The following is a 20,118-nucleotide window of genomic DNA, read 5'->3' as shown; positions in this document are numbered from 1 at the left end:
CCATTGACAAATATCTACTGACAAGCTGTTTCCACTGCAGCATATTTCTACATTTCTTCTACATATTTAATGTCCAAAATAAACCAAAATGTTGGCGTGTCTGAAAAATAATAAGAGTAAAATGTTGATACTTTTAAAATTTAAAAAATTTTTATATTTATTTAACAAGAGTCAAAAAGTTGTAAGCTTTTAAGACATTTCAAAGAAGCGTATGTAGAAAATATGTAAGGTGTAGAGATGTGTGAAAGTGGAAGCGATTTACCCGCATAATTCAAAATGAAATTATAAAATGTTGCCATTTTACTCATAAGTTGTATTTATTATCGTATTTTAAGCATGTATAACAATGTACAAAACAACAAATCGGCGAAATTGGCTAAACTAAACACGCACTACGAGTATTTGCTTATGAGTGGAGTGGTTATCACGCGTCCTTCTTCTGATTTCTTTTGATTAAACTACAATCTGAGCCTTGATATAAATTAAGTCTACGATGAATGAGATGGTTTGGTGCCTGCTGCTGATGCTGATGCTGGCAGGGATTGGGTGAGAACGATGGCAAGACGGGGGAGAAACCGCAAACTTCTTCAAACGAAGTTGAACTCTTATTCCAACAGGATGAGCCTGAATCGCTTCCTCAGCGAGGACTCACGCGGCAGAGTGCCGGCCCACTTTTTGAGGGCCGTCAGGACCACGGATCCCATCACCATGACTGCACCCACCAGGGAGTAGGCGGTGGGCGTCTCCCCGAAGAAGAGCATCTGCCAGACGAAGGCGAACACGATGTCGGCGCAGCGGGCGATGGCCACCGGTCCGGCCTGCTCTATCTGCAGGGACAAAGTGAGCAGGATCTGGCCCAGGAAGCTGAACACGCCCAGGACCACGACCAGCCAGCGATCCCGTCCGCAGCTGGGCCAGCAGACCGCTCCAATGGATCCGCACACGACCAGAGTGTAGACCAAGGCAACGGTTCCAAAGTTCGTCATGATCACGGAGAAGTGCAGGTTCTTGAGGGCTCGCAGCAGGATGTATACGTTGGCGCCAAACAGTGTGGATGAAATGGCGGCCACGGGTCCCCAGATGTCGTACGTTTTGTCAGAGACATCCTCACTCTCTCCGGAATCTCCAAACAGAAAGGGTGGCCTTGTGATCAGCACTACCCCCGCCAATGTCATGTTGATGGTCAGAACATTGAACAGCGTGCACGGCTCCTTCAGGAAGGCCCTGGCAAAAATGGCCACGAAAACGGGCGTGGAGAAGATAATGACACTCGCATCCGCCAGGGGCATGTGCCGGAAGGCGTAGAAGCTGAGCATTAGGCCCGTGGTGCCCATGAAGCAGCGCAGCAGCAGAATCACTCGCTTGCCCTCCGGAAACACCGGCTGACGGGTGTAGATCAGGATGGGAAGCGCCGGCAGCAGGACGCCCACGAAACGGAACGAGGCCAGCTCCATGGGATTCACATCCACCAGGCCCTTGACGATCACCGAGCACAGCGAGAAGAAGAGCGAGGAGAGCGTAGCCAGCAGGATGCCCAGGTAAGGACAATTGGCGCCCAATCGGCGCTGCAGGCGCTCTAGCCAACGGGGGGCGGGATCTGGGGGCGGGGCGCCCTCCTGAAACTGCTGCAGCTCCAGGTTCTCCGGCATCGCAAGGATTTCTTCTCTACAATTTCAGAATCCTTTTAAAATATCAGCATCCTGTAAAGAATTTGCATTAGTGTGAGTGTGCGTGTGAGGGGTGTCTAACGGTGTCTCACCTGCATTAAAAAAATCGATTTTTCGACTACCTTCCCGTATTTACGCTTGGTTTCTCTGTCTTCCACCTACTTTTTCGCGGTTTTCACTCGCACATCATTTCCCCGCCGCCCGTTTCACACAGTTTTATTCATTGTTAGCACGCAAAGCAATCATTTAATTTAACATTTTAAATCTTTTCGCAAACGGCGATTCGGAAAAGCATGAGGACCAGAGCTGCCACCCGCGAACTCACATCACCAATGATGCCACCTTTTTAACGGTGTAAGATTAATAACGGTAATGTTATTTTCAACCACTTCTAAAAAATAAGCAAATGAAAAAAATGTGGTTAAAATAACATTCGAAATAGACAAAAGTACAGGAGAATGAACTTATAAAACGAGTAATTATTTAATAGTATAAATATATAAAAAAATAAGGATAAATAAAAACAAGGCCTGATAAAAGGCAATTAAATAGTTAAATGCAAATGTAGTCCTATATTTTGCACATATTTTTGACGTCTTATTCACCTCTTTCAAATTACAGTTTTTGTTATTTTTTTTAGCTTTCTTTTAGACCTGTTTTTTTAAACTAAGTTGGCAGACCCTTTAATCAGCTGTTTATTTCACCATTTCTTTGAATCTTTTGTGAAGGATTTAGAACCAAAAATACGTAAACAATAAGTTTCTTTGGGAAATTAAGAAACAAGGCTAACTCAAAATCTCAGCGGTGATCCGGAGACCAAGTGCCAAGTGCTCCGAGTTGGAATCGCACGGAGCGGATCCAACCAATAGTCCTTTATCAACAGGGCAGCTGGTGACCCATTCGGCCGCAGGAGCTGTTCCATCCGCACTTGGAACCCAGTGCCATGACGGAAGTCAACACAAGGAAATGGGCTGTGCTGGCTGCCGGAGTGGGATTGGTTTACGTTCTGGTGAGGCACAGGCAGTCTCTGCTGGGTCCCCTGCGAAGGGTGTGGTCCTTTGGCAATCCGCTGCCCCGGCGTCACATAAAAGTGGTCAACTCCGTCCATGATCCTGCAACGCAATGGGTTTTGAATGAACTAAAGAAGTGAGTATTGCTTACATTTTGTTGCCCATCAGAGGATTACAATTCCACCTGGTTTTCAGTCACTGCCAGACTTTCAAAGTCCTCGGATTCGACTGCGAATGGATCACCGTGGGAGGCAGCCGGCGACCAGTGGCGCTGCTACAACTCAGTTCCCATCGGGGATTATGCGCCCTGTTCCGCCTCTGCCACATGAAGCAAATGCCCAAGGACCTGCGGGAGTTACTCGAAGACGATGCAGTGATTAAGGTAGGCGTGGCACCGCAGGAGGACGCTATGAAGCTATCCCACGACTACGGAGTGGGCGTGGCCAGCACCCTGGACCTGCGTTTTCTGTGCGTTATGGCGGGTCACAAGCCCGAGGGACTGGGCAAGCTGTCCCAGACACACCTGAACTATAAACTGGACAAGCACTGGCGCCTGGTCTGCTCCAACTGGGAGGCCAAGGAACTGGAGGCAAAACAGCTAAACTATGCTGCCAATGATGCCCTGGTGGCGGTGGCCATTTACCAGAAGCTAGCCAGGGATCTGGAACCCAAATACTTCTGGCAACGGCGGTCACTAAACGATGATAGCCTGCGCAACAAATTCGAACCCTTCCTGGACGTGGACTTCACCAAGGGCTTCTCACTCAGCCTGACCGGAAGTGGAGTCACTCGCTCAAAGAGTTGTGGACCAACCAAAAGCAAGAAATGGCTGCCAAAGAAGCAACCGTTCCGGCAAATGGCCACGCGATCCAAGGACTTCTACGACAACTGCCTCCTCCAGGCGCCCGATGGCGAACTGCTGTGCACCATTGACCGGCGCAAAGCCTCCTGGTACCTCACTCAAAACTTGGGCACTCAAATCAGCGAGGAGCCTTTCACCGTTCGCCTTAACTTCGAACCAGCGGGTCGAGCGGTGGGCGATGTGGGTCGCTACTACCAAACGCCCAAGGAAAACCAGTGCGTAGTGTGCGGCGATCGAGATGCCTACATCCGGAAGAATGTAGTGCCCCGGGAGTACAGAAAGCATTTTCCGATGGTCATGAAGTCTCATTCCTCCCACGACGTACTGCTCCTTTGTCCCAACTGCCACCAGATGAGTAACATCTCGGATCTTCGGGTGCGGACCAAACTGGCCGCCCAGTGCGAAGCGCCTTTCAAGCATGGAGATGGATCCGTCAAGTACCGAGATAATCTGGAGCTAAAGTATGTATCTTTACTTATTTTTTACCTTCATGAAAAGGATTTTGGTTAGGTTTCACGGATTTATAAAAATGTTGTTAATTATTTCATTTTAACCAGTAAATGTTCGGAATTAACTTTAATAACTTGAACCAAATGTAAATCATATATTTAGAGCCAACATAACAGTAGTGCAATTACCTTCCAAATGTGAGAGACTGATAGCTATTAATTATTATGTTTATCATAATGGTTTCACTTAATTTCCGAAACATTTAAACATTTAAATCCAAATTAATTTATAAATTTAATTATTCTTTTCTATTTCAACTTCTAGACGTGTTCAATCCGCGGGCAAGGCGCTGCTATACCATGGCGCAAAGATACCGGCTGTTAAGGTGGCTGAAATGCAGCGAACCCTCCTCGACTTCTACACCGACCAAACGGAGGTCACGGAGGACATTCTGCGACAGGCTGCCACCACGGAATACAGAGTGGAAAACTCCGATTACTGCCAGCACGGGGAGCGAGTGGTGCAACAGTACCGCGACAAGTTCGGTGGCCTCGTGGAGCTGGAGCGACTGTGGCGGGAGCACTTCCTGCACGCCATGCAGCCCCGCTTCCTGCCCGAACTCTGGAACGTTAACCACAACGCCGACCGGCTGGAGGTGCGGGCCAGCGAGGGACGCGTGGACGAAGCAGATCTTCTGGTGGCCGGATTGGATGCGAAGGTTAAAGTCATATGATGCAAGGACTTTCTGAGTTTGCCGCCGGCTTTGTACGTTATATATTTCATTTTCAATAAAAATAAACTAAAATTTGATTTGCGCTATGGTACAAGACAGGACAAGGGTGTCACGGGTCACGAGGCAGATGAGCATCTCTGGACTAACCTAGCTGACTATAAATATAAAGCTTACAGTATGGGACACTAATACAGTATGTACACGCTTAAAACTGGAGCACCTGGATCGAACTTGAGTGGAGTGTAGTGGCACGAAGAGGCGAGCTAAATAAACTCGAATCCCTCGTACTTATAATCTGTCTCGATCCGCATCTCGGGCAGCAGCGTCTTGCCCGTGATGTCGAAGGCTGTGATGAAGGTGGCCATCTTGCCATTCAGCTCCTCCGACTTGAGGGCCACTATGATGGAGTCATCGGTGCCGGGCAGGAACTTAAAGCTGGAGAAGCCATGCGTGGGCGTTGTATTCTCGGGGTCGAGTCGCACGGTCTCGATGTTGGTGAAGCTTTCGTCGGCGGAGACCAGGACGTTGCAGCCCATGTGCTCGTCCTTGGTTTCGTTGTATCTGCAGAAAATAAAGGGATAAGGGGAGACCTTAACAAATGACAGGGAAACCTACTTCTCTTTGGAACAGCGTCTGGGGAGGAAGAACCAGCGCTGCTTGTCATCCGACCAGGTCCCGCTCTCGTGGATCATGTAGCCCGGCCAGGAAATCTGCTGGGACTGCAGGCGCAGCTGCTTGAAGTTGTCCACCCAGTTGAGCGATCGCACCTCGCCGGATGGCGAGATGGCCTTTACGTACATGGGATTGTTGTTCTCGAAGTCGCCTGCACTCGTCGTCCACTCCTTGCCCATGGAGCCGACATAGAGCGTGTGCTGCTTCACGGTGGCCCACTCGGACTTGAAGCCCTTGGCACTGTGCCCGTCACCGTCGAGCAGGATCACCCAGGGAATGGGTTTGTCGTTAACTATTTCGTAAATCAATCCAGTGCGATCGTCGAAGCTGAGGAGCCGCCCGTTGAAGGTGACCAACTCGGAGAGCTCCATGCCGCGGCCCTTAAGGGCAAATGCAGATTCCAGGACCGTAGGTGCTCCGTCATCCCAGCTGATCTGGATCTCGGCCCTGGCCACCGTGTAAGTGAGGTAGCCCTTCTTCAAGAAGCTCCGCCATGTGGAGCTGCCGTCGCTCTTGGTCACCTTGGAGCTGGTGTCCAGGTCGGCGATCATGGCTATACGGTAGTTGATGACCCCGCCACGCAGCACCATGGGCGGGGTGAGCGGATATGTGGCATTGTAGACCTGGGCCACCGCGCCACTGTCCAGTCTCCGGGCGTCCACCAAGCTCCGGCGCAGCCAGTAGCCGTCGGAGGAGGAGTGCGAGCCCTGGCGCGCAAAGTAGAAGAGCAGGACCAGGCCAAGGGCGCAGGCGATGAGCAGGGCGAAGTGGTAGTTAAAGCGCACCGTCCGATTCCCAATCCGGTACGTGGGCGTCCGCAGGGCCGACCTCCAGTCGCGCATGTACATGGCGCGCGGCGAGTGATCTGCGGGTTCCCGGTACGCGAAGGCGGGGCTCTGCATCTGGTCGCACGTCAGCAAGATCTCGGTCTCGGTGATGTGTCCGATTCTGGGGCAGCGGATTGTTGTTTGGATGCTGGCGGTGTGACCAGCGCAGCCGTGGGCGAGCAGCTGGCGCAACAGCTGATAGCGGGGGGTGGAGGCAGTCGCAGTAATCGGAAAACAGGTGGAACCATTTTAACTACAAATTTAGGGAAAAGGAACACATAGTTCGAACTAAAGGGTACTGAAATTTATTATGGAGCTGTGTAGCCATTATAAAATATTTCTTATAAAAAATTTTCTTGTACATTTAAATTAATTTAAATTAAATAATATAAGTCAAAAATTCATGGGTAATATTCATTATAATATACTGAATATAAATAGCTGTTTTTGACATAGCTATTTAGCTACTTTTTGATTTTAGCTTGTAGTCAATTTATGTAATCGATAAATGCTCATACCCTGGTCATACTGCTCGCCATCGGTATATTTTCATCTCTCTTCTTCTTCAGCAGCACACGTGCTAGCTGCTTGCGCTTTGTTTTTTTTCGCAAATTATTCGTCGTAATTTGCGAAAATGCGCATTGAAACGTGTTATTTTTGCTCCAGCAAGATATACCCAGGCCACGGGGTGAATTTCGTCCGAAATGACTGCAAGGTAGGATCGATTGGCTATCCTGTTTACATGTGCTCCGATGTTTATTTTGGTTCACTTATTTCCACCACAGATCTTCAAATTCTGTCGGGGCAAGTGCCACAAGGCCTTCAAGCGGAAGAAGAATCCCCGCAAGGTCGGCTGGACGAAGGCGCACCGCAAGGCCGCCGGCAAGGAGCTGGCCATCGATCCCAGCTTCGAGTTTGAGAAGCGCCGCAATGTGCCCATCAAGTACAGCCGCGAGACCTGGCAGAAGGCATTGGAAGCCATCAAGCGAGTGACGGAGATCAAGGAGAAGCGCACCACCCACTTCGTCATGGACCGCCTGCGCAAGGGTCGCGAGATCGAGATCCAGATGGACGTCAAGGATGTGCAGCGCAACATGTCGCTCATCCGCTCCCCGGCCGCCGGTCTCAAGGAGCGCCGCGCCAAGGAGGCGGCGGAGGAGGCTGCCCTTATGGAGGAGGACCTGCCCGAGGAGAAGATCACCTACGTGGATGCGCGCGAGCTCGAAAAGAAGCTCGAGGAGGGAATGGGAATCGAGGATCTGGAGATGTTAGAAGCCTAAGGACAAGTACGCTGATTTTTGATAGGTTTAAGTTGCTGCTAAAAAATACACTAAATAAAAACCCCGTGGTACATAAACGTATGTAGTCTTTGTATATTTCATCGTCATCACTTGTCCACTCCTTCGTCCGCTTGCTTTTGATCTGGAGATTCCAGATTAATAGTCACAGGTCCATCGTTTTCTATGTGCACCTGCATATAGGTTCCGAATTTGCCATCTATTGGGAGGATTGCATTACTTATGACCGCCGGGAGATACCCAGAATATGACCCACCTTTAATCTTGCTGCTGTCGTAGGATTGCCCCAAGCGATCCAGGAAGTGATTGTACAGCTGCTGGGCTTCCTCGCCCTTCATGGCCGCCGAGAAATCCGGTTTGTTGCCCTTGAGCCGGTGGTACAATGTGAACTGGGACACGCAGAGCAGCTCCAGATTCAGATCCTTGACAGACTTTTGCCACCGTTTGCCCTCCTCCTCGAATAAACGTAAGGCCAAGATCTTGCGGACTCTAAAATAGGAGTTAAAGTGCTCAGTCAATAGTATAGCTGGTTTTTATTTCAAAAGGGAATTACCTACAGATACTCAACATCTTTGGAGGTATCGCTGGCCTTAATACCCACCAGCACGCACAGACCTGGACCAATGGAGGACACCAGCTCATCCATCACTAAAACAGCACTGCAAAGCTAGATAAATGATTGCCACTATTTGATCCTGGCTTACCCGTCACTTTGGCGGCCTTAACCCTTTGTATAACCGCCCGCATTGCTTTATATTTCTATATGTTTACCACTCAGTTCTAATAGAGTTGTCTCATTTGTCTCAAGCAGTGCTGTAAAATTCTTTACCAGCAGTGTTGAAAGAATTAAAGAAATTCAAACGAGGGCGCCTTAATTTTGAATAAACATATAAAAGTTTAATTACTATAAAATAACATTGAGATAATACAGTACAATCAATAATATAATTTGGTTACTTGTGGGGAGAGTCTTTTTGAGCTCAAGGGTGAAATACTTGCTGGCCCTTTGGGAAGATTAAAATTGATCTATGTAAATGTTATATTCTAAAAAAATTCCCTATACTAGCCCAGATGACAAATTGTTAGGGCTATCACTAGTCAGAACTACTAAGATGATAATTTCTGATTTTGTATCTCAAAAGAAAATTGATTTCCCCATTAATTGAGCTTGACTATGTTAAGATATGGTATCTTTTTGGCGTATGATTTGCGTTTCCTGGGAGATACAACATTTAAAATATATCATTTTAGTATTTCCCATAGCTAGTGAAACCTGTAAACAATAGTTATATTATTATTGAATTGATGTTGCCCGAGGGGTTACGATATCACAGAGGCGTTGGCGGGGCGCTAAGCTGGAGCTTCATCTCGCACAGCTTCTTGATGTGAACCTGGCCGGTAAGCTCCGCCTGCCGCAGGATTTTCCGGATGTCCGCCAGTCGCTCGTGCTTGTTGGCCAGCAGATAGGCGGACTTGAGCTGCCCGATGTAGATGTAGGAGGAAATCCGCAGCTCCACGCTGCTGATGCGCTTGATTAGCCGGTCCAGCATCTGCTTGGTCTCCGGAGCACTGCTGTGCACCGCGGCGTTGATGGCGATCGAGAGGATCTCGTCGGACTCAGCCACAATGCCACCGCCGTTGTTGCTCCCAATGCAATCCAGCAGGCGCTCAACTTCGCCCAGGCGCTGGTTCCGGGCCAGGTACTTGGCCGTGGCTCCAAACACCTTCACTGCAGCCAGCTTATAGTCCTGCATAATTCTGTATAAATCGAAAATTGATATACATATGTTAGCAAAACTGAGTTTTAAATTGGGGATATACTAATAAATCTTGTTTAAACTTCCCAATTTTATATCTTTCTTACCCGTACGCCAAGCCGAAACCTTCATCAATGTTCTTGCCGCACATCAGTATTAGGATGCACAGCTGAATGCGATCTGTGGCGCCTTCAAAAAGAGTTGGCAGAGTACCACGACTAGACTCCAGTCGAATCTAAAAGGGTTCGATTTAATCATATTAAAACTACTTATAAGCTCCATTAACTTTCTTACCTGCTTCAAAGCTTGTATAGTTTTAAGGGCCTTATTCGGGGCCTGTTCTTGCTCGCATTGAGCCAAGAACTTGGCCACCTCCAACTGCCGCCTGATGGTGTTGATGTGCCCATTGAGGGCCCTAGCATCCATCTGCATGGCGAAGCAGGCACCGCGCACACTAGCTCCACTGGCCACACTGCCCCTTCGAGCTTGCTGCCGCTGCAGATGCTCCCACTCGGCCAGATCCAGCTCCCCCTGCAGGTGCATGTGGGCCGAGATCAGGTGCTGGGCATTGGCCTGCAGCTTCTGGAAGTTCTCGCACTGCAGGGGATAGAACTTCACGCACGTCATGCTGGCCCGGATGGGATCCTTTAGCAGCAGCTGCAGCTGATACAGAGAGCTGAGCTGCTGGTGCTGCTCCAAGTGGCGGCAAGTCTGCAGCAGCGGCAGACGCCAGGCACTCAGTTGAGCGTCGTCCAGCTTTTGCAGTTCACCTATCAAAGCGGGCAGACCGCCGTTGGCCAGTTGGGGCTGGAAGATGTGCTGGATGAAGAGATCGGCGTCCAATTGCTGATGCTGCCAGTAGCGAAGTGCTGCCCGCAACTCGTCACGTCGCATCAGGAAGGTCAGGATGTCGCCATGGCTGCCGTAGGTGAGCACGTAGTGCAGCGACTCCTCGAAGCCGCGTTCCTGCCGCCTACTCTCCTCGCTGGCAGCAATCTGGCCGCCATAGTGACCCTTGGCTATGTTCTTGAGCCCCGCGAGTGCGTTCATCACGTTCAGAGCCGGCTCTCGAAGAGGACGTTGCTGGACGTAGGGCTCTCGACGCCGCGAGAAAAGCGAGGCCAGCGAGGTGTTCGAGCTGCGAATGAGCGAGGCCCGGTGAAGAGTCTCCGGCTGAGGCTGTGCCTGCGGCTGCGCCGCTATCAGCTGCAGGATTTCCTGGAGTAGTGCTGGCCCGCGCTGTGGCCGCTTTCTGGGCAGGAGCACAGCCTCCGGGGAGGCGATTCCGAACATGCTCTTGCAGATGCTACTATTGAGCTGCTCACTGGAAAGGCGGGTCATGCAGTGGGCGAACTTCTCTCGGGCTGAAAGGGATACGAATGAACTAAGGGTCTTGAAGATCAAAACGGGATCGGGCTCACCTGCATCGTAGCAGCCGGCACGGAGACAGGCCAGTCCGTGGGCCGCCATCACTCCCGTGGTGGCAAATCCACACTTCAGATGCACTTCGAGGGCCAGCGTCCAATGCTCCGCCTCCACCAAAGCATCCGCCAGCTTGCGCAGATTGTGGTTGTTGAGCGGCCCAGTTGGGATAAGCGACTCGCAACCCTGCTGCACCACCGCCATGATGATCTCAGAGTGTTCGCGTATGTTTTCAAACTCTCCCGGAGCACCACGCACCTGGAAACAAGTAGGATATGTTATAAATTTTAGTTCTTTAGTTTAGTTTTTAAAATGTTATCATACCTTTGCGGCAAAGGCCAGACAGTTAATCATCTTGGCCACCAGCCCGTAGTCCACCTCTGGGTTGGGCACAATCAGCTTCTCCAGTTTGCGGCAGTGGAAGAGCAGCAGGTCTACGCAGCTTCGCTGCTCCACATGGTTACGTAGGATGGACAAGCTGAGCGCCACACTGGGGGCGTGCTCGTAGGAGAACTCCTCGCGCAGCAGCTTGTCGTGGGTTATGATACCGCTCAGGCGCCACTTGCAGGACTCGCCCTGTCCCGAAGACCTTGAACCGGAGGTCGAGACAGCACTTCGCTCACTTGAAGCCCCGTCTCCTTGATCCCTGGTGGCCAAGCTGGCGGCACAATCGTTGCAGATGCGCACCTCTAGCTCGTCGTAAAGCTCTGGGATTTTCAGCCGATGGGTGGAGCAGGCGTAGCACACCACCCGCCCACATCGGCGGCAATGATGGCGTCGCATCAGCATGGTGAAGGCAGCCCGCCGGCAGCACATGCAGTGGCTGGCCTCCTCGTCTCGCGTCCACTGCTGCCGGTTGGGTGCCTGCTTCGGCATCACGAAGGCGCCGCAGAGGGAGTCCAGTGAGTTCTGCACATCGGTGCCCAGGGAGCTCGGCTCGGAAGCAGCCCGCACATTGGCCACGTGGTAGTCCAGAGCTTTGCTCGCATAAATTCGCATTAGCAGGTCTAAGCACTCCTGGCCTACAAAGTGATCCTGCTGGTAGGAGTTGAAGTTGAGCAGAATAAAAGCTTCCGAAGTGGTTTGTCCCAGTTGAAAGCGCACTTTGCCAGCCGTTCCGCCTGCTCCACTGCCCGAGTTTGAACTGGACTGTACATCATAGACATGTCCTGTTTTCTCGAAGCAGTAGGGACAAGGGCCCACGGGCTTTTCCTTTTGCAACTTGCAGCGAGCCGCATCCAGCAGCTTTCCCAGCAACTCGAAGCGGGCGTTCATCACCAGCTGCTCTACGATCAGCAGTGGATGCCGGAGGAGTTTCCAGAACTGTGACCGCTCATTGACATCCATTTGCCGTAGCAGCTCCAGCGAGAGTTGATAGTTCTTGTACAGACGCGGATCGCGGGCGTGACCCTCCAGGTAATTGATCACCCACTGCAGCAGCGGCAGCGACCTGAACTTGTCCTTGTGCGTGTCCAGGAAATTAACCAGCGAGATGGGCGGAAACATCTCCACAATGCCCAGCAGCGACTCGTCCAGCTCCTCGCCATCCCGAAGCTCCAGAAGGGCGTCCAGTAGGGTGAGTAGGCACACCCTCTGCTGGCCCGCTGATCCCGCCAGGAAGACCACACGGCTCCACTCCAGGCACAAGCCGAATCGCCGCCGTTGCAGCAGCTGCTCGAAGATCACGTTCGGGGTCTGGCGCCCAAAGTCGTAGGCCTGCGGCCAGCTCTCGAACTGGAGCAGAGCCGACACCCGGGCATATATGGTTATGTCCGATAGCGTATGCTCCAGTTCGGAGCGCAGGAACGGCGGAATCGACTTGGCTGCACGGCGGTGCTGCAGAGTGCGTTCAATCAGCTCCTTGGCCTGCTGACTGCTGGGAATGCGGGTGAAGTGCTGCTTCAGCAGGCGAGCACGCAGTCCAAGATTGCTCATGTGCACCACCAGCTGGATGTTACGCGGATCCTTCTCAATAAGATCCCCAATCAGTTGGTCAACTAGCGTGTTTAGTTGCTTTGGAGAATCTAAGGGGAGAGAGAACATTTATAAATATTAAGTGGATAGATATACTTTGGCATTCCCTCACATGATTGACCACCAATTCCAAGTAGAAGGATCTGCAGCAGTTGCTCCCGATCCGGCACCAACTGCTCCAGGCTGGCACTGTCCAGCTTGTAGGCGTTCAAGGCGGCCAAGACGCGATTCCCGTCGTGCATTGAGGCCAGAACCTCCACCTCCGGCAGGTGCACCAGCTGGCCCAGACAAGAGAAGTCCAATCTCGCCTCGCCATCCGGCAGGTTTCCAAGCTGTATGGCTTGCAGTATTTGAGCTAAAAGCTGGTTGTGTTGCGCTATGTAGTTGTGTATAGATTCCTGCTTCTGAGGAGCCACAACGCGGGGCAATCTCTTTGATGGCTCTTCGCCCAACTGGGGGCAGATGTTCAGAGCAATAACATGGACGAGATTAAGGTGGAGAGCTGCCACACTCGCCTCGATCTCCAGCGGTGTGATGCCGCACTCGTAGATCAGCTCCCCGATGACTTCGTACGGATCGTTGCGAAGGAGCTGGGTGGTGTGGTACTCCAGGTTGGGGTCTCTAAGCTGCAGCAGCCGCGCCAGCTGTTGCACATAGGTGCAGAAACGGGCATAGTAGTTGTGCCGCGGGCGCAGCTGCTGAAATTGTCCGGCGTTAGAACGTAGCTCCTGCCCATGCGAGTACTGGGAAGGTTCCTTTCCATAGATCGTTTGAAATGCGGCTTCCCGCTGGAGCTGCAATGCCAGGACCGACGGTCGGAGTGGATAGCTCTTCAGGGAGAGAAGCTCGTTCAGGGCCGGCTGCAGGCCAGATCGCTCCAGAAGACGCATGCACTCGCAGAGATTCTGCAGGAGATTCATGGCGCCAATGTCAGAGGAGCCCGGAGAGGATGACGACTCATCGCTGGCCATCTTCTGCTGTTGCTGGCGCCGAATGACCAGTAACAGATTGCTGGTTATCTCCCGGTTAAAGCCCAGGTTCACAATTAGGTCGCATATAATTAGGGCGTTTAGATTGCGCTCCTCGAACTGCTGCAGGAATCCCTGTTGGCCGTTGGCACTGTGCCGCATAATGAGTCCCTTCAGCTCTGAGCTTTGCTGCAGACGTTGGGCCTGTGCAAAGTTGTCCACCACGCTGATGATCTTGGACAGTTCAAAGCCTTTGGCCGCCACGCCTTTGATCTGCTCCACCGTGGTCTCCCCAGAGTTGGCCTGCTGCGCCTCCAACGCCCGATAGTTGGCGTAAATAGTGGATAGTTTTTGTTTGACCAGTTGCTGCTGCTCCATGAACTGCAGCTCACGGTTTAGCTGACTCTTCTCCAGGTGGAAAGTCTACAGATTATGAATGATAAAGATAAGACACATTTAAAAGTTGTTTCTTTTCCATGCTTAAGTTATTAAAAATATTTCTTAGTATACAACTGATAGCACATTGGCTGAAATAAGTGGATTACATATTTTCAGGTCACTGTTATCATTTTTATGCAGCTATAGCTAAATGTTATTCAATTGTTATAACATGCAAATGATGACGCTGATACTAAGTATAAGTAAATTTAATTGTGAATCGAAATCAATATGACCAACAAAGTGGACCGCTGTCGCAGGTTTTTAAGCCACTCACCTCGATGATCTGCTTGACATCGTTGAAGTTCTTAAGGGCTAGTGCCATGATGGCCAGTTGCTCCGGCGTGCTGAGCATCTTGGGAATTATAGAGCGCTCACATGGGGCAGTGGCGGAAGAACTCTTTCTGCTGTCACGGCCACTGAGCAGCTGCACCCTAGCCCGGTACTGGTCCAGAGTGAGTCCTCCATCCGTGGTGGATTTGGGAGCCACTGCTCCACTGAAGCTGACCGCGCGTCGCTGCTTGCGGGCCTTCCTCCGGTTGAGACTGGAGGCGTGGTTGCTGCGCTCGCGACTCTCGTCGTCGCTGGAGGCCTTCTCCTTGGCCGTGCTATGGAGTTGGACCAGCTGGAGCAGCTGTTCCGGCTCCAGGAGGCAGTTGATCGACGGCGTCGACTTGGTCAGCGACTGTTCTATCTTGTGCAGCACACCCAGTTTCCACAGGGACTCGCTAATGGCATCCACCAGGCGCTGGAACCTCTGCTGGTGCTCCGTGGCGCACTTGTAGTCCTGCGAGTGCAGCTTCTTGGTGACGAAGGCCTTCAGAAAGGTGAAGAGTGCCTGCAGCGAGGGCGAGCGGCAGATGAATCCGTACCGAGTGCGCTGGTTGTGAACTGCAGCTGGACGCGGTGGCGAGGCAACGTCATCGTCGACGTACTGCTCGTCGTCATCATCCACGTCGTCCTCGTCCTCTTCCCTCCTCTTTTGCGGGCTCTGCTCTAGCTGCTCCCAGCGAAGGAAAACAAGCAGGAAGATGTCTTCCAGCAGGGAGCACAAGGTGCCCAACTGATGCAGTTGCCTCAACTGGCCGGAAAGCTGCACCAGCTTGGCCTTGGTCGTCTGTTCGCCCTGATCCAGAACCACGTTGTACACATGGCAAAGGGCACTGTAGTAGCTCAGAATCTCTACCTCCTGCTGGTAATGGCACTTCAGCGCAGGAGTCTGCTGCTGCCATTTGAAGGTGTCCTCGAGCAGGAGGAGCAATTCGTGGTGCTCGCATTGGATTCCGTTCTCGTGGATTAGGGAAAGCACACCGGGAGATCGCAAAAGGGCTTCCACTTTGAGCGTTTTGGTCACCTCCCGCGGTCGCAAGAAGTTGAGAAGAGTGGACAGCCGCTGAAAGTCTGCGTAGAAGAACTGATGAACTTCCTGCAACTCCTCCGGCACAGCGCTAGCATTAAATTCTGCCAGGTATTTGTCCAGGCAGCCTAGCTCATCCAATGTCTGGGTGCCCAGAGCAAACTCATTGGCCAGGCGAAGGATTAGCAAGTTGTTTCTCAGCGCGGGATCCTGGAAGCACTGAAAGTCCTTCAGCTGCTGGCACACACTCGCCACAAAGTGCTCCCGTTGGCCGAGGGCCAGCCACAAGACCAACTGCCTGGTGGGCGCCGCCTCGCTGCACTGCGTCCGCAGGGCCAGCTGCTGTTCCTGCAGCAGATCCTCCAGGAGCTGTCCCTCGCTGCGCGCCAGGATGGCCAGCATTAAGTGCTCGCTGGTGACTGAATCACCCGCCAGTCGAGTCATCAGTTTCTGGCGCAGCGTGGCCGCCTCCAAAATGCTCGCGGGAAAGTTGGCCAGCACACAAAGGGAACGCGGCGATGAGACATCGTCGTCTAACAGCTGTCGCAGCAAGGTGGCAATCATTTGGCCAATGTGCAGCTTGGAGCGCTCGTGGAGCAACTGCAGCAGCTGCAGGGAGGGATAGGGGGATGCCTGGAGTAGGAATTGCAGGGCGTTCTGGTGGGATTGAATGGGTCCGGTGGCCTTGCCATAGAGCCACTGGATAAAGGTCTATAAATAAAAAACGTAATTAGGTAATGGCAACTGGACTAGATCCCCAAAATTCACCTCAAAGACCTGCCGCTGATCCTTGGATAGTAGGTCCAGGAGCTGGCTCAGGTTATGCTCCTGCTGGTCGCCCATTGTGGGACACCTGCTGCTCCTAGGGAATCCAACGTTCTTCGGTTCTGTGATCGGAGTATGGGGGCTAGTTCATTGTTCGCTCTGCTGACTTCTGAATGGGGCTCACTGGGTGATCTTCCACTGCTGATTATCTGGATCTGGGCTATTGTTGCAGCTCGCCTTTTGTTCTCGCTTGACTAGCAGCTGTTCTGGTGTCAGACTTCCACTGTCGAGTGATAACAGCCGCCCACATATTATTTTCGGACAGCCTAGAGTCGATCTTCAGTGGCACAAGCGAATGCAATAACAAAGAATTTAGGTGGCTTACAGCTGCCAGTGATGAATGCCAATCGATAACAATAATAATCGAAGTGCAGTTAGCCTGGTTTGGCAGGAAAAGGCTAGATAAGCTATTTTTGCTGTACAGTGAGTTAACAGGTGGTTTGTGGGTACTAAGAAACTCCCTTCTGAGTATTTATTTTAGCAAATAACTGTTGAGCTTTAAATATTTTCCATTTTCAATGTCGTTAGCTTTCGAAAACTTGTGTTCTTACTCTTCGCTATAAAAATATAAAACCTTTTTTTAACTTTTTTTAGCTTTTACCCGTGTAATAAAGATGCCGCATCACAAGAAAGATATCGTTTTGCACAAGCTCATCTCTAGCCGATTTGCTTCTCAGTTGAATTTAAATTTGGCGCCCAATTCCACCCCTCAAGGGCTTTAATTGGATTAGACCAAGTCGGTGGTCAGTCAGTTGTTCTCCCTTTCGAACTAGTTAGATTTCGTCATTGCACAGAACAGCATGGGTCTGCAAATCCAAAGTAAGCTCAAAAAGTAGTATAAACAAATAGTTGTTGAGGGTCTGTCTTCTGCAGAGATCTTGGTGTTGGGTGGGATTATCATAGGATTTTTGTCTGTCATGGTAATCCTGACGGGCACTCTGCTCAAGACTTCCATACCCAATGTTCTGGCACCCGAGGAGCGTCTATTTGCATTCGACTATGTGATTGGTAAGTGGTAGATGGGATATGATATGTATCTATGGCCAACGTTTAGCTGAAAGCTTCAATAAAACTAATTGGTAGTAGGAAACAAAATATTAAATTTTCTGAAACAATGTAGCTGTATACACCTGGCTTAAATTATATTCACATTCTTCGCACTTAAAACAATACCTTCCTTTGTTCTATGACCAGTTGGAGCTGGAACTGGAGGCAGCACACTCACCTCCCTGCTGGCCAAGCACAGCAATGGGAGTGTTCTGCTCATCGAGGCTGGTGGCCAATTCGGCCTGCTTAGCCGAATTCCTCTGCTCACCACCTTTCAGCAGAAGGGCATCAACGACTGGTCCTTCCTCTCCGTTCCCCAGAAACACTCCTCCAAAGGACTGATTGAACGGAGGCAGTGCCTCCCGAGAGGCAAGGGACTGGGTGGTTCCGCCAATCTTAACTACATGCTGCACTTTGATGGTCATGGGCCGGACTTCGATTCCTGGCGGGATCTCCACAATCTGAGCGATTGGAGCTGGGAGCACATGAGATCCTTTATGGCAGCTGCTAGGCCCAAGCCATCGGAGATGTTCGAAATCCCGCAACGGTACTCCAAACTCACTGAAGCACTGGACGAGGCACAGGCGCAGTTTGCCCACAAGGATTGGATCTTTCGGCGATCTACCTATAATATTAAGAATGGCCTAAGATACTCGGTGGTGCAGCAGTTCCTTAATCCGGTGCTCCATCGGACCAATCTTCGCCTGCTGCCCGAAGCTTTGGTTAAGCGCATTCAATTTTCCTCCAGTCCTAACCTCCATGCCACCTCCATTCTGGTGGGGATTAAGGATGAGGAGAGCAGGGAGCAGGAGTTCAGCATTGAAATAAGGAGAGAACTAATCCTCTGCGCTGGAGCCTACCAAACCCCTCAGCTCCTCATGGCCTCTGGAATCGGAGATACATCGGCCTTGGACAAAATTGGGATTCCCGTGCAGCATAGTTTGCCTTTGATGGGACACAACCTGCACGACCACTTTAATCTTCCACTATTCGTTTCGATGGGCGTTACTGGACCCACACTAAACCAGAACACGCTCTTGAATCCCATGACGCTGATCCACTTCCTCAGCTCCGGAACCGGTCCCTTGGGAAACTTTGGAGTGCTGGGCCACGTGGCCAGCTATGGAGGATCAGCCTTCGGCATCACCTTCTTTGGAGCCGGTGCCATCGACGAATCTTCGCTGATGTCCATATCGAATTTTAAGGGCCCAGCTTTCCGGGCTCTCTTTCCACGCTACTATAACGCCTCCCAGGAGGGGTTTGTGGTCATTTCCAGCTGCCTGCACCCAAAGTCACGAGGATCCGTGGGCCTCCTTAACCGCCACATGAGAAGGAATCCTCTTATAGATCCGAACTACCTCAGCAACGAGGATGATGTGGACTGCACCATTGCAGCCATTCGAAATGCAGTGGCGGTTTGAAAATTAAACAATTTATTATTTTATACTTATTTACATAACTCTTAAATTTCAGATAGTCACTTCCTCCGCCTTCGCTCCACTGCAGCCCCGCATTCATTGGCCACGTTTACAGGAGTGCTCCAACTTCGGTCCTTTCGAGCGGGACTTCTTTGAGCATCGACCCTCGGATAACTATCTGGAGTGCCTGATGCGACACATTGGCCTCGGATCGCACCATCCAGGAGGGACATGTGCCCTGGGCAGCGTCGTGGATGCGCAATTGAGGTAGAAATTTATCTTAAACTAAACCAAAGTTAATGAAGTGACATCCCTAGACTAAAAGGCGTTTCCAATGTCCGTGTGGTGGATGCCAGCGGTAAGTATAGAAACTAGAGTCAAAATAGTACTGTGAAGAATTTCAAATACATGAAATATAAATCACAAATTATGTATTTTCAATTACTTTTTAAATCGCACTAAAAACCTGAATAATAAATTATTAGTAATTTAAAAACAGGTCTAATATTTATTTTTACATTTTCTTCATAAAAGTCTGTATAAAATATAAGTTATATTTGAGTTTTATTTCAAAATATCTAAAATAAAACTTACTAAAAATAACACTTACTTATATATATATTTTTTTGGAATTTTTATTTTCATGTGTTTTTAAATACATATGTAGTACATGTTCATTTGTTACAAGATTTTCTCGTAAAAAGAAAAGATAACTTCCCTATGGTTTCGAGTCAAATACTATCTGGAAATTCCCTGAAAATGCCCTGTATAGAACGTAATATTTATATTTTTGGAATATTTTCCCCAAGTCCTGCCCCGTCCCATCTCGGGAAATCCCAACTCGGTGGTTGCCGCTATTGCGCTGAGGGCCGCCTCTTGGATACTGAAGAGCGAACTGCAGGCCGGTGATTCGCAGTGAATCAAATTCTCTGAGAGATTGATACAAATGCGTTCAAGTTGACGGACAACCACACTGAACACTACTTATCCCTTAAAATTAATTGTATTTTAAAACAATTTAAATGCATAATTATAAAAATTTCTAATATAAATGGTTAAGACACTTAAAAAAATATTGTTGTTTTTTTAATCATTATTGATAATTGCCCTTTTTTTTAAATTGTGATTACAAACGTTCAATTATGTTGAAATGTTGCTTTAGAAAGATCTATACATTTAAAATTCGTTTGTGAAAAACGTTTTTAAAATAAAACTATTTATACCATTTTATTTTATTTAGTTATTTTTAAAATTAATTGTGATTACTAACGTTTGATTATATTAAAAAGTTGCCTGAAAGATCAATACATTTAAAATTTGTTTATGATAAACGTATGTTTATGTATTCGCTCTTCCTTTATATTTGTAAGTTGATGTAAAGATGATAAGAAGA

At 49.9% G+C, this 20,118-nt stretch overlaps 7 protein-coding genes across 11 annotated transcripts; 3 read left to right on the top strand and 4 right to left on the bottom strand.

Annotated features, from left to right (window-relative positions):
• Positions 1–99: 99 nt before the first annotated feature.
• On the bottom strand, positions 100–1,916 carry LOC128253458 (solute carrier family 35 member G1). The gene is made up of 2 exons (XM_052981862.1): positions 1,760–1,916; positions 100–1,700 (listed from the first exon to the last, which is right to left on the bottom strand). The coding sequence occupies exon 2, from the start codon at positions 1,647–1,649 to the stop codon at positions 606–608; it is 1,044 nt and encodes a 347-aa protein (XP_052837822.1). The 5' UTR covers positions 1,650–1,700; positions 1,760–1,916; the 3' UTR covers positions 100–605.
• On the top strand, positions 1,418–4,799 carry LOC128253401 (exonuclease 3'-5' domain-containing protein 2). Of its 2 annotated transcripts, XM_052981772.1 has the most exons (4): positions 1,418–1,538; positions 2,396–2,813; positions 2,873–4,000; positions 4,314–4,799. In XM_052981772.1, the coding sequence occupies exons 2-4, from the start codon at positions 2,611–2,613 to the stop codon at positions 4,720–4,722; spliced, it is 1,740 nt and encodes a 579-aa protein (XP_052837732.1). In that variant the 5' UTR covers positions 1,418–1,538; positions 2,396–2,610; the 3' UTR covers positions 4,723–4,799. The 2 variants fall into 2 exon arrangements, with proteins under 2 accessions (XP_052837732.1, XP_052837725.1); XM_052981765.1 differs by lacking the exon at positions 1,418–1,538 and having other exon boundaries at positions 2,327–2,813.
• Positions 4,732–6,527, bottom strand: LOC128253429 (soluble calcium-activated nucleotidase 1). The gene is made up of 2 exons (XM_052981818.1): positions 5,338–6,527; positions 4,732–5,283 (listed from the first exon to the last, which is right to left on the bottom strand). Exons 1-2 carry the CDS (start codon positions 6,294–6,296, stop codon positions 4,986–4,988), a joined length of 1,257 nt encoding a protein of 418 aa, XP_052837778.1. The 5' UTR covers positions 6,297–6,527; the 3' UTR covers positions 4,732–4,985.
• A 241-nt stretch (positions 6,528–6,768) lies between these two features.
• LOC128253617 (probable ribosome biogenesis protein RLP24) lies at positions 6,769–7,578 on the top strand. Its single transcript, XM_052982181.1, has 2 exons — positions 6,769–6,936; positions 7,007–7,578. The coding sequence occupies exons 1-2, from the start codon at positions 6,856–6,858 to the stop codon at positions 7,499–7,501; spliced, it is 576 nt and encodes a 191-aa protein (XP_052838141.1). The 5' UTR covers positions 6,769–6,855; the 3' UTR covers positions 7,502–7,578.
• On the bottom strand, positions 7,575–8,362 carry LOC128253625 (D-aminoacyl-tRNA deacylase). Of its 4 annotated transcripts, none has more exons than XM_052982192.1 (4): positions 8,224–8,361; positions 8,077–8,167; positions 7,776–8,008; positions 7,575–7,718 (listed from the first exon to the last, which is right to left on the bottom strand). In XM_052982192.1, exons 1-4 carry the CDS (start codon positions 8,264–8,266, stop codon positions 7,609–7,611), a joined length of 477 nt encoding a protein of 158 aa, XP_052838152.1. In that variant the 5' UTR covers positions 8,267–8,361; the 3' UTR covers positions 7,575–7,608. The 4 variants fall into 4 exon arrangements, with proteins under 4 accessions (XP_052838152.1, XP_052838160.1, XP_052838169.1 ...); XM_052982200.1 differs by having other exon boundaries at positions 8,073–8,167; positions 8,224–8,343; XM_052982209.1 differs by having other exon boundaries at positions 8,073–8,178; positions 8,224–8,308.
• A 28-nt stretch (positions 8,363–8,390) lies between these two features.
• LOC128253261 (zinc finger FYVE domain-containing protein 26 homolog) lies at positions 8,391–16,593 on the bottom strand. Its single transcript, XM_052981527.1, has 8 exons — positions 16,204–16,593; positions 14,356–16,146; positions 12,785–14,063; positions 11,023–12,722; positions 10,698–10,956; positions 9,571–10,640; positions 9,384–9,511; positions 8,391–9,277 (listed from the first exon to the last, which is right to left on the bottom strand). Exons 1-8 carry the CDS (start codon positions 16,276–16,278, stop codon positions 8,848–8,850), a joined length of 6,732 nt encoding a protein of 2,243 aa, XP_052837487.1. The 5' UTR covers positions 16,279–16,593; the 3' UTR covers positions 8,391–8,847.
• Positions 16,594–17,018: 425 nt separating this feature from the next.
• LOC128256935 (neither inactivation nor afterpotential protein G) lies at positions 17,019–19,836 on the top strand. Its single transcript, XM_052987663.1, has 6 exons — positions 17,019–17,079; positions 17,134–17,268; positions 17,455–18,722; positions 18,781–18,992; positions 19,043–19,083; positions 19,535–19,836. Exons 1-6 carry the CDS (start codon positions 17,061–17,063, stop codon positions 19,642–19,644), a joined length of 1,785 nt encoding a protein of 594 aa, XP_052843623.1. The 5' UTR covers positions 17,019–17,060; the 3' UTR covers positions 19,645–19,836.
• The last annotated feature ends 282 nt before the right edge of the window (positions 19,837–20,118 follow it).

This window comes from Drosophila gunungcola, chromosome 3R, assembly GCF_025200985.1.
Source record: "Drosophila gunungcola strain Sukarami chromosome 3R, Dgunungcola_SK_2, whole genome shotgun sequence".
Lineage (NCBI taxonomy): Eukaryota > Metazoa > Arthropoda > Insecta > Diptera > Drosophilidae > Drosophila > Drosophila gunungcola.
This window is presented reverse-complemented; position numbering and strand designations above follow the sequence as displayed.

What these genes read in the sequence shown, in the direction of transcription:
- LOC128253458 (XM_052981862.1), bottom strand. Translation starts at nt 1,649, where the DNA reads ATGCCGGAGAACCTGGAGCTGCAGCAGTTTCAGGAGGGCGCCCCGCCC.
- LOC128253401 (XM_052981772.1), top strand. Translation starts at nt 2,611, where the DNA reads ATGACGGAAGTCAACACAAGGAAATGGGCTGTGCTGGCTGCCGGAGTG. An exon ending in GTTTTGAATGAACTAAAGAA is followed by an intron (nt 2,814 to 2,872) that starts GTGAGTATTGCT and finishes CCTGGTTTTCAG; the next exon opens with TCACTGCCAGACTTTCAAAG. An exon ending in CGAGATAATCTGGAGCTAAA is followed by an intron (nt 4,001 to 4,313) that starts GTATGTATCTTT and finishes TTCAACTTCTAG; the next exon opens with ACGTGTTCAATCCGCGGGCA.
- LOC128253429 (XM_052981818.1), bottom strand. Translation starts at nt 6,296, where the DNA reads ATGCAGAGCCCCGCCTTCGCGTACCGGGAACCCGCAGATCACTCGCCG. An exon ending in AGACGCTGTTCCAAAGAGAA is followed by an intron (nt 5,284 to 5,337) that starts GTAGGTTTCCCT and finishes TATTTTCTGCAG; the next exon opens with ATACAACGAAACCAAGGACG.
- LOC128253617 (XM_052982181.1), top strand. Translation starts at nt 6,856, where the DNA reads ATGCGCATTGAAACGTGTTATTTTTGCTCCAGCAAGATATACCCAGGC. An exon ending in TCGTCCGAAATGACTGCAAG is followed by an intron (nt 6,937 to 7,006) that starts GTAGGATCGATT and finishes TTTCCACCACAG; the next exon opens with ATCTTCAAATTCTGTCGGGG.
- LOC128253625 (XM_052982192.1), bottom strand. Translation starts at nt 8,266, where the DNA reads ATGCGGGCGGTTATACAAAGGGTTAAGGCCGCCAAAGTGACGG. An exon ending in TAAGGCCGCCAAAGTGACGG is followed by an intron (nt 8,168 to 8,223) that starts GTAAGCCAGGAT and finishes GTGCTGTTTTAG; the next exon opens with TGATGGATGAGCTGGTGTCC. An exon ending in CGACAGCAGCAAGATTAAAG is followed by an intron (nt 7,719 to 7,775) that starts GTGGGTCATATT and finishes TCCTCCCAATAG; the next exon opens with ATGGCAAATTCGGAACCTAT.
- LOC128253261 (XM_052981527.1), bottom strand. Translation starts at nt 16,278, where the DNA reads ATGGGCGACCAGCAGGAGCATAACCTGAGCCAGCTCCTGGACCTACTA. An exon ending in TGGAATTGGTGGTCAATCAT is followed by an intron (nt 12,723 to 12,784) that starts GTGAGGGAATGC and finishes CTCTCCCCTTAG; the next exon opens with ATTCTCCAAAGCAACTAAAC. An exon ending in CTATACAAGCTTTGAAGCAG is followed by an intron (nt 9,512 to 9,570) that starts GTAAGAAAGTTA and finishes GAACCCTTTTAG; the next exon opens with ATTCGACTGGAGTCTAGTCG.
- LOC128256935 (XM_052987663.1), top strand. An exon ending in TGCATTCGACTATGTGATTG is followed by an intron (nt 17,269 to 17,454) that starts GTAAGTGGTAGA and finishes TTCTATGACCAG; the next exon opens with TTGGAGCTGGAACTGGAGGC. An exon ending in CCATTCGAAATGCAGTGGCG is followed by an intron (nt 18,723 to 18,780) that starts GTTTGAAAATTA and finishes CTTAAATTTCAG; the next exon opens with ATAGTCACTTCCTCCGCCTT.